An 11,273-nucleotide genomic window follows, 5' to 3' on the forward strand; every position below is an offset into this window, starting at 1 on the left:
AGAGAGAGAGAGAGAGAGAGAGAGAGAGAGAGAGAGAGAGAGAGAAAGTTATCCGTTTTTATTATAGTTATATTTATACCCCTAAAATGTGGGAACTATCCCAGCACCTCTTGGGACTTTCTCCTTGTCCTGATCTTAGAGAAGCAAACTAAGAAAATCTTTGTGTCTCTTCCCTTCGGTTTAATCAAAGTAAGAAAAACTGGTTATTTTCCCTGTGAGGATGGTAAATATTGAAATCCCAAATTAAACAGTTACTACAACAACATGAAGGGTACAATCAGATTCCATGCATAAGAACATAATAAATACAACTATAATAATCATATTGCTACACAAATCCAGGAAATTTGGATAGCTTGTTATTTTGTACTTTTTTGCATCTTTCTAGGAATTATTAAGAAAAGGACCATCTGTGCAATGAGCTTTTGTGTGTCTGACCATAGAGAAGAGAACCTTAGTCGTATATTTTTCTCTTTTCCCTGGTAGTGAAGAAGAGTTCTTGCTATGGAGTACCCATGGACACTGTCGCCCCTGATGTCCGTAAGCTAGTGTGGTTCTCAAGCACTACCTTGTCGGCTGAGGGAGGGTGCCCCCCTGTGATGGGAGAGAGGCTGAGGGCTGCACCGGCTGCTGCGATGATGCTTGTTGCTGCATGCGATCCTGAAGGCTTCGTGCTTTTCGAATACTGATTTGCAACTTCTTATCGACTAGGGCTCTGCTGTGCGTGCTAGAGCTGGCATCATGCAGGGCAAGTCTTAGTTTAGCTAAAATGCAAAAGAAAATATAGCAGAAACAACACAAAATACAAACAAAAATAAAAGAACAAAAACTAAACTAAAACCAAGCAAAGATAGGCGGTAAAACAAAATATGTAGCAGCAGAAATGCAAGGCATGGACTGTGCATGTGCTGTCAAGAGCGCAGAACCAGCTCTGGCTCAGGAAACACTCATGAAAACCAGGACGCCAAACATATTAATTAAAACTTAAACAAACAAAACACTAAAGAAAATCAAACAAAACTTAAAAAGAGCAGGAAGATAAACTAGCACGTGGAGGTTGCCACTCTCGTCTTCTCACTGACCTGTTTGACTCCGGTCTCCATACTCTGGTCCCAGTTCCCCCTTTCTGATGGCCAATGACAAAAAAATAAGGTCCAAACCTGCGCCTGTCTATACAGAGCACAGTTTCATGGAATCATATTTAAGAGTCAGGTACCAATTCTTAGCCTGAGCCCCTTGCTGTTACAGTATGGTACTGCATACCAGAAAGGCAGGGGAGGAACAAAAAGAATAGAGTATTACAACGAAAAGTTACTACCTAGGGAGTCAGAGCCAGTTTTTTCAGTTTGCCTCCTCATTAGTCAGGGACTAGAGAAAGAGTAGGCTAACCTCATATCTGAAGTCTAACTTTATTTGGGTTAGAATTCATCTGTGGTTTCCTGTTGAGGTTGTTCCAGTAAATGTCCACAGACCACAGTGACACCACCAGGTACATTTTGAAATCTGAAGGGGAAAGATAGCTAATTGGCCTCCCCTCGGGAACACAAGAGACATTAAAAACTGTCCCTATGGCCATCTGCATGACAACACTAGTTCCTATTATGGAGTTAGTCAGGAAACGCCATAGCCATAGCAGTTGAGTTACTTACAGATAGCTTCGTTACACAGAGCCAGAGCTGCAGCACAGTCTCCCTTTTGTTCCAGATGCAGCGACTCTTCAAATACTGAATTTGCCTCTTGCAAGGACCTTTCAAAGCCGTCACTCCTCCCTGAAAGGGCCAGCACTTTCATTTTTATTATAGTTAATTCCAACTTCTCTTATGTACTGTTTCTTCTCTTTGGGACACACAGATCCTTGTTGTTAAGCCAGTGGTCTACTTTTTATCTACCTGTCCATTGTTATTAAGAAGACTTTAGAACAACTAAGGCATCCATTTTTGCCTTAACTGAGATCTAACCAAGCCAGGAAAAGGTGGGGGTAGGGCACCATATGACTGCCATACTACTATCCCAACTCTAATACCTCCTCTCAAGGAAAGAACAAAAGTATTGTCCATAGTAACCACAGGACTCTCATGCCTAGAACTGAACTGCCACCACAAAATATCAGGACATACCTTGTCAACTGTCAGATACCCCAGACTTAGTGCTGTAACCACAAGCATGGCTTACTATTCTGTGGAACATCACCCAAGCCACTTCTTATATAGCTTCAATTCCCTCTTCACCACTCTGCTCTCAGTACACTTCTTGGGCTTGAGGTGGTCTACAGTTTCTACTTCAATAAATCTACCATAGCATTGAACTTCATTTGTTGTTACATGGACTGACCTTTCTTTAGCAATGAAAAGTTTTTACCTTGATCATGCCTCACTCACCAAAAGTATCCATCTCTATAAAGATGATGACCCACCTCTCATATAACAACATAGAGTATTTCTCCTCACTCCCAAAGTGCATGTGGGTCAAAGGAGATACAAGAGTCCAGAAACAGTGACAGATGAATGGACTAAGACATATAGTAAAGACACTTTGTGAAGGACCATCAGATATCCTTACCTTCTAATCATCTCTAATATAAGCTGGTAGGAAGTTATAATGTTACTTCACCTACAAATGGAATTGACCTTGAGCCTTCACATGGTCACAGGGGCTGGAAGAATGAAATGTCAAGCCAGGTATGATGGCACATGCCTGTTATCCCCAGGTATGATGGCACATGCCTGTTATCCCCAGTACTCTGGAGATGGAAGCAGGATGATCCCTGAGCTATACACCAAGGTAGAAACCAGATACTTCATGGATACATAATGAGATTATATCTCAAAAACTCAAAACAACAGAAAAGAAATAAAATGAACTGAACTGGGATAAAAAGTCTAAGGGTTTTGGTTGTTTGTTTGTTTGTTTGTTTGTTTGTTTTGGATTTTAGAGACAGGGTTTCTCTGTGTAGTCTTGGCTGTCCTGGAACTCACTCTGTAGACCAGGCTGATCTCGAACTCAGAAATCCACCTGGCTCTGTCTCCCAAGTGCTGGGATTAAAGGCGTGCGCCACCACTGCCCAGCCTGAGTTATTTTTCTTTATCACGTCACCCTTGCTCTATCCTCAATTCACCTACAGATATCTATGGTAAGAAAGGCTCTGTCAGAACCATAACGAATTTAATTCCTACACAGTTACCTTTTAGAAAGCAAAGACAGTGGAAAGTAGGTTGGTTCTGAAAACCTTGGTAGCCAAATCCAATCCCATCTCTACATCTCAGATTTCCCCCAGCCCTGGACCCAAAGTTCTTTCATTATGATTGTAATCAAGTGAGTCTAAACCTCTAGAATTAGAGGTGGTAGCTTGAGGGAAAAGAAGGGCCAGGTATGGCGGTATACACATATAATCCCAACACTTCTGAGGCCCAGGCATGTAAAAGTGTAAAAGTTCTCAACTTTACAAAGATCTAGGCAAATTATAGTTACTGAATAAATAGTATAGCAGATTTAAATCATTGTGTGTGTGTGTGTGTGTGTGTGTGTGGTTTTTCAAGATAGGGTTTCTCTGTATAGCCCTGGCTGTCCTGGAACTCACTCTGTAGACCAGACTGGCCTCGAACTCAGAAATCCGCCTAACTCTGCTTCCCAAGTGCTGGGATTAAAGGAGTGTGCCACTACGCCCGGCATCAGATTTAAATCTTAATCATCTAGAATCTCTGCACTCCAGGCAGTACTCTCTTTGACGAGGCTATACCAGAGCTTATCAAAAACTGATAATGAAACACAATGATCAGGATTCCTGTTCAATTCTAATGCATGGTGTCACTAAGAGAAGAAGGAAAGGGGGGCTGGAGAGATGGCTCAGCAGTTAAGAGCACTGACTGTTCTTCCAAAGATCCTGAATTCACATCCTAGCAACCACATGGTGGCTCACAACCATCTGTAATGAGATCCGATGCCCTCTTCTGGAGTGTATGAAGACAACTACAATGTGCTTACATATAATAAATGAATCTTGAGAGAGAGGGGGGGAGGAAAGGACAAGGTCAAAGATGACAAGAACCCTCTTTCAGTAGAAATATAAATATTAAACTAAGAATGGTGGCACATGCCTGTCATCCTACCATACATGTGAGGACAACCTGATCTACAAAGCGAGCTCTGGGTCAACCAAGGCTGAAGAGTGATGAAACCTGGTCTCAAAAAAAAAGGGGAGGAGGTAAAACAGATGAGGAGGAAGCTGTGGTGATAAAGCATTTGTCTTGCAAGCATGAGGGCCTGAGTTTCATTCCCAAAACACACTGAATAAAGCCAGGTAGGGGTGTCCATTTGTAATCCCAGCACTGGGGAGGAAGAGATGGATGTGTCCTTGAGGTTCACTAGTCAACCTGACTGGCTACTCAGTTAGGTTCCAGAATAAAGAATATATCCCAGGGAATGAAGAAAAAAAGGTAGACAACATCTAAGGCTGTCCTCTGGCTTCCACATGCATTCAAACATACATGTGCACCTGTACACACACAAACATACAAACACGGAACAATATAAAACTGGAACATCAAACTATTAAGACTTGAGTTCAAAATGAAAAATCAATTACTGAATATAGAAACAGCTAAGAGGAATTGAATTTTAAAGCCCTTTTCTTTTTGGTTTTGCCTGTTTGCTTGGTTGGTTGGTTTGGTTTTGAGAAAGGGTTTCTCTTCGCTGGCTCTCCTGGAACTAGTTCTGTAAACCAGACTAGCCTTGAACTCAGAGATCTTGCCCTGTCTTACCTCCTATGTGCAGGAACTAAAGGTCCGTGCCACCACACCAAGCTTTAACACTCATTTTGAAACAAGCGCAACAAATAACGTGAGGAATAGAAGACAAAAATTGTCCTGAATCTAAAGAAAGTAGGGGGCAGGTGACTGGCTCAGCCATAGAGACCCTGGTAAGTGTGAGGTCAGGGCAGTGGGGTGAGGGTGGGGGCTGGGGTGGCTCAGGAGACCCTGGCAAGTGTGAGGCCTGGCTGGTTTCCCTAAAACTCCTTTAAATATGGAAGGAGCTGAGAAAAAGCAGCCAGTCCAGAGCGTTAGACCCTAGACTTCGTGCTGTTTGATCAGCAGATTCTGAGTAATAAGAGCAATAAATTCATTTTAGAGAAAGTAAAACTTAGGTAAATCTTTCAAAGGCTATAGAGAAAGATTACCTCAAGCTGTTAAACTCCTATTTTGAAGACTCGTCTCTTGGCAGGAGTGGCAATCTAAAACTAATTTGCTTTTGTGTTTTTTGGTTGGGATAAGTAACCAACATGAGGGAGTTGGGGAAGTTTAAGTCTATGTATATTATCTAAGATTTATTTAGGAATGAGCTGTTATAGGATCAAAAAATTATTTATGATGGCAGAAAGCTGCCATCCCAGTCACGTGGGACACTAAGGCAGGAGGATAGGAGTACAAGGCCTGCCTGGGCAACGAAGGGAGAACCCCAGCTGGAAAACAACCCAACCCTAAAACCAAAAGTGAAAACAAAACTAGCATGTTACAGCTGGGAATCCAGCGCAGACAGACAGAGCCTCCCTGACATGCGCACTGACTGCCTCAAACTCCCGCTCCAGCTCTACATTCAGAGATGACCACGCTTTTGTGCTCTCGCAATTAAGACTTGTTTTACTTACACGTTTTCTAGATTTTATGGAAACATTTTCCCTGAATAATGCAATAATGTACTGTCTCTAACCTTCAGGCTTAAAACTTTTAAAAAAAAATTTATGTGTATTACAGGTATTTTGTGTACATATGTGTCTGTGTACCTCATGTGTTTTTGGTGCCTGTGGAGGCCAGAAGAAGGCATTGGATGCTCTGGGACTGGAAATGCAGATGGTTGTGAGCCACCATATGAGTGCTGGGAATCAAACCCAGGTCCTCTAGAAGATCAGTGAGTGCTCTTAACCACTAAGACATCTCTCTAGCCACTGACCTTCAGGCTTTCAGTGGATGTTCCTAGAAGTAGTGCTATCTCTAATCAATAAGCTTCTCAATTCAAAACCTAGCTTTCATTACAGTAGTTGAACTGAGAGAAAATCAAATATTGCAAGTGTGGATCCTATGTTTTGCCTTTTCTCTGTCCCCATTACCTACAGCCTAATTCTCACAATTACCCTGATTCTGCAGTTCATCCAGATCCATGTAGCGGCTGGGATGAGGGTTAAAGCCTTTAGCGGCCTCTAATTCCTTCTCCCGTTTCTTCCGAAGCTCCTGTTCCTGGGCCCGCCTGACCACTTCTTCCTGTAGTTCATCCAATTCACTTCTAGAGGTGACCTCCCCATCTGAGATAGAAGCAAAGAAGATAAATTAGCTCGCCCTAACCCTAAAAGCATAAGAAAAAAAGGTCAAGTAGTATATAAAGGCAGACTCATCAGAATTATATCTGATTTCTCCTCTGAGACTATGGAAGCTAGAAAGGCCTAGGCAGAGGTCTTAAAGACCCCAAGAGTCCACAGATACCAGCCTAGACTACTATACCCAGCAAAACTTTCAATCTCCACAGATGGAGAAAGCAAGTGTAAACCTTCTGATTACTGTTCTCGCAGACTCCTCTCCACCTAACTCTCTGAACCATTCAGTAACTATCAATCAACTGGTAAATGGGTAAACTTGAATTGCTAATTTATAATTTTGCCCACATGTCTCTGTTGTATCACAGGTCACAACACAAATCACAAGGAATTTCTTTCAAGAGGTTGCCTATGAGAAGGAAAGCCCTAGGACTTACTCTTCTAAAGAATGGAACCATTTTTAACATCATGCACTCTTATTTCTGTCCCTCCTCATTTCCACAAAATTCTTTCCAACGTTAAAACATTCAGGCAAGCCACGGAAAACAAAAACTAGAGAAACTGAGAGAAAGAAGCTGAACAGCCTCCATATTTACCCTTGGAGGTGGGCATGCTTGGATGGGTATGTGTACTCATTGGTAGGTGTGGGTCACACTTGACTACTATCCTTGGTACATCCACTTTCCTTTTCGAGACATGTTCTCTCAGTAGGACCTAGGATTTGCTGATCCAGCTCTGGCTGGAGCTTCCATGAATATGCCTCCCCAGCATGCTGGCAACTGAACTCAGGTCTTCATGGTGTTTAACAAGCACTAACTTACTGAGCTAGCTCTCTAACACACATAATACATTTTGATGGAATTCTCAAACAATTGTCAACTAGTTGAAGTATGCTCAATAAAGTTAATTCCCAAATAAAATTGGTGGTCAAATCCAGTTCCCCAAATTCTGTTTACCTGAGAGAGGTTGAGTCTTTGTCCAGCTGGTCATGGGTGCTGTACAGTCTACCTCCAGGATGCTACTGCTGTGAGACTTTGGAATATGACGCCAAGAAGGGACAAACCCAACAGGCCTCTTTGTGCTTTGATCCCTTCAAAAGAGAATCCAAAGTATAAAAAGTTTCAAACAGTGGCTTCTAACAACATTTCTAAGACTAAAATTCAAAACAGAAAGCAAACATTATAAAAGCTTGGGAACCAAGGGTCATGGATCAAAAGCATAATGAGGCTGAGAGGGAACTAAGCCTAGGATTACCAGGCTTAAGCAATAAGAATTCCTCTTAAGAATGGGGAGGGAGGGAGGCAGCTTCTGTAATATACATTGTATTGATTGGTAAATTCTCTATTTATGCTTGTTAAAGACTCTGGGGAGGAATATGGTATAAAATGTCTTTAATCCCAGCATGCAGGTAGATCTTTGAGAGTTCAAGGTCAGTCTGGTCTATAAAGTGAGTTCCAGGCCAACTAAGACTAACCAGAAAAATTATGTCTCAAAAAGGAAAAAGAGAAAGAGAAAGAGGAAGAGAAAGAGGAAAAGGAAAAGGAAAAGGAAAAGGAAAAGGAAAAGGAAAAGGAAAAGGAAAAGGAAAAGGAAAAGGACAAGAAAGAGAGGAGAGAAGAGGGAACACCGTGAGGGCGAGGAGGCCTGGCTGGTTTCCCTGAAACTCCCTGTCCTAGGCAGACAGGCTCACAAACTCTAGCAAACAGAAAAATGGCAAGCTGCTAAGAGAGTTAAAAAACATTGTGTCCTTTGACTGGTAAGATGGCTCAGTAGGTAAAAGGTGCTGAGATCAAACCAAGGAACTCAAGTGATGGGAGAAAACTAACTTTCACAAATTCTCCTCTGATACCTCCCCTTGCCTCCCCCCCCCCCACATAAAATGTTTAAAACCAAACAAACCAAAATAAAATACTGTGTCCTTAAGAACTAGTAAGCAGCAGCCTATCTCCAACCAAAGCTATTATTGTTTGTACCACAATGTACAAATGCCTCCAATAGGAATGGGGATTAGAAGGTCATCCACAGGAAGGACAGAAGAGGACTGGACTCTCTCAGAGGGAGCTACAGTTGGCTGCACAGCTTCTCCTTAGAAGCCTCAGCCAAGGAATACTCTGCGGTGCAGTGCGGTGTGGTGTGGTGCTGGGCTGGGCTCTGCTCTGCTCTGCTCTGCTCAGCTCAGCTCTGCTCAGCTCAGCTCAGCTCAGCTCAAGGTTCTCAATCAGGAATTCACATTGGCTGCTCCAGGAGGCCTTGCCCTGTGAATCTCTGCTGAATGTCTGTGAGTTCCAGATTGATGATGGTACCTTTTGCTTGTATTCTCAACTGAGGTACACCAGTCATCTCTGAATGTTTTCATACATAAGATTCTATTATGTCTTATTGCATATTTGCTGTCCACTGTTCATTCTTTTATCTTTTGCTTGCTTACTTAATAAACTCACTCATTCTGCTACAGATACTTTTTTAAATCTTATTTCCTTGACATCTGGTGCATCTAATAGTATCCGGGATCTAGTAAACATTCAAAATCTATGACATGAATTGATGAACATATTCTCATATGTATTATCTTCCTCTCTGTTACTGAAATCTTTTATTTTGAAGAACAAGACTGGGAATCTTACCATGCTAGACAAGTACTCTACCCACTGAGCTATATTCAAGCCCAACTTATTAAACCTTTGTAACATTTTCTCATGTATAAAACTGAACAGGGTCCAGTAGGCAGGCAAGAACAGTGCAGAAGAATAAGTAGATGACAACATCCTGGTAGAAGATATAATGACTCTTTTCTAAACAGCTAGAAGGTTAAGAACATGGCTTCCACAGCAACTCAATAAAAACAATGCATTGAGAGGAAACTGCAGCCTCTAAGCAGGGCATAGTGAGCTCTACTGAACTGCCGTCATTACCTTGTAAGATTAGGATTGTTAATGGTTTCATAATCTGTTTCCCAGAAACTCAAAACCAAGGCAGAAAAAGTTACAAGTTAGATGTCTTCTCTGGTTTTAATTCACTAACTCAGTCTTTTATTGAAAAATATTTTCTAAACAATTACTTTTAATTTATGTATATGTGTGTGTGCTTCCTAACCTGGGTTCTGAGATCCAAATTTGAGTTCTTTGTGAAAGCGACAAGTTCTTTTAACTGCTAAGTAATCTCTTCAGCACCTAAACTATTTTTAAAATAAAAATGTAATATTGTAAATATTCACAATGTGTATGGTAGGGCACTCCTGTCATCTCAGCACTCTGGAGATGAAGCAAAAGAGTCAGCTTAAGTTTAAGTTTAAGGTCACTCTGGGCTACAGAATGAATTCAAGGCCATCCCTGCAAGCTTTCTCTGTACTACTCCCACTTACTGTGTTGTGTTTAAGTTTGTACTAAACAACTGTTACCGCACAGCTAATGCTTGAAATAAAAAGCCACTGCCTTTACTTATGCTCCCAACAGAGGGCGCTGCTGCTCTAGGAAAACGGGTAGAGAATCTGGTCAGTGCTAAAACCTCTCTCTTCACTTCCCTACCCATAGCTGAAAGTGACAAACTCACATTGCTTCAAAGAACTACTGTTATTAAAAGGCCAGACAATACCTGTAGACATTCACGTTCTCAGGCGGGGCAGCATCCAAACTGACAGGGCTGCTGCTGTTCCTCTCGCTGCTCTCGTAGCCAGATTCCATCCTCTGGATTAGGCGAGGCTGCTGCTCTAAAAGATGAGAGCCTGGCCGGGCTGTTCCCCAGAGTTTATGCTGTGAGCTTGATCCACCATCTTTAATGTCCTTAGCAGTTGGCTTGCTTACTTCATCCGGTGTAAATTCTTTTGCTACCCCAATCAAAGTACAAGTGTAGAAAATGAAGTAGCTTTAGTGTTTGCCTAAATTAAAATCTAACTAAACCCTTCCTCTAGACATGACTCATTGGAGTTGTATATTCAAAAAACATGACACCAGAGTAAAAATGTACCTTGCCAGCTATACTAAAAAAAGCAAGATTTTTTTTTTTAAGATTTATTTATGTAAGTACACTGTAGCTGTCTTCAGACACACCAGAAGAGGGCATCAGATCTCATTACAGGTGGTTGTGAGCCACCATGTGGTTGCTGGAATTTGAACTCAGGACCTCTGGAAGACCAGTCAGTGCTCTTAACCGCTGAGCCATTTCTCCAGCCCAAAATGCAAGATTTTTTTTTTTGTTGTTAAATGCAAGATTTTTAAACACGTAAGTCAATTGTATTTGAAAGCCCACTTGTTCAATTATTCTATGCTTACCTGCATCTTCAGGAAAGGTCCTAAGCTGGGTGTAGCCACAATGCTTCCTTCTGTCCTTACTAAAAATGCTGTCAATATTTAGAGATTCTCGTTTAGGTCTCCATGTTGGGCGGTACTTGCTGGAAGAACTGGATTTTGCCTCACTACTGGTACTCTCTGTCTCCCAACTCCGAGCGTGTAAAGGGAAGTTCCCTGGTGATATCTTGTCTAGCTGGTCTCCTGCCCTGCCTACACAGGGAGATCCTGCACTGGTCTGAGAAGCCAGGGAAGGCCTGCTGTGGATCATGTTGCTGACTGTCTCTTTGAAATCCTTTAGCCTGCTGCTACTGCTGCTGCTGGATTTAGAGGCATTCCTAGGAGCCTGCTTCTCTTTCAGTGTTTCTCCTAAAAATCAGAAAGAATAAAAGAAATGAAGATGTTTAAAATAATTACACATGTCCTCATCCTAGAGAAAATCCATTTGGCAAGAAAACAACAAGTTGCCAGGCGTGGTGGTACAAGCCTTTAATCGTAGCACTTGGAAGCAGAGGCAGGCGGATTTCTGAGTTCGAGGCCAGCCTGGTCTACCAAGTGAGTTCCAGGACAGCCAGGACTATACAGAGAAACCCTGTCTCGAAAAGGAGGAGGAGGAAGAAGAAGAAGAAGATGATGAAGGAAGAGGAGGAGGAGGAGAAGGAGGAGAAGGAGAAGGAGGAGAAGAAGGA

General features: G+C 42.1%; 1 protein-coding gene across 6 annotated transcripts in view; it reads right to left on the bottom strand.

The window, feature by feature from the left end:
- Usp54 (ubiquitin specific peptidase 54) overlaps positions 1-11,273 on the bottom strand; it is a 96,164-nt gene that overhangs the window by 16,321 nt on the left and 68,570 nt on the right. For all 6 annotated transcript variants that reach the window (XM_021203269.1, XM_029541737.1, XM_029541736.1 and 3 more), the window contains 6 exons: positions 10,570-10,953; positions 9,893-10,124; positions 7,258-7,391; positions 6,125-6,292; positions 1,650-1,769; positions 569-764 (listed from right to left, as the gene is read on the bottom strand). In XM_021203269.1, coding sequence (XP_021058928.1) covers positions 569-764; positions 1,650-1,769; positions 6,125-6,292; positions 7,258-7,391; positions 9,893-10,124; positions 10,570-10,953 — 1,234 coding nt within the window. The remainder of the gene's footprint in view (positions 1-568; positions 765-1,649; positions 1,770-6,124; positions 6,293-7,257; positions 7,392-9,892; positions 10,125-10,569; positions 10,954-11,273) is intronic.

Source organism: Mus pahari, chromosome 8 (genome assembly GCF_900095145.1).
Source record: "Mus pahari chromosome 8, PAHARI_EIJ_v1.1, whole genome shotgun sequence".
Classification (NCBI taxonomy): Eukaryota; Metazoa; Chordata; class Mammalia; order Rodentia; family Muridae; genus Mus; species Mus pahari.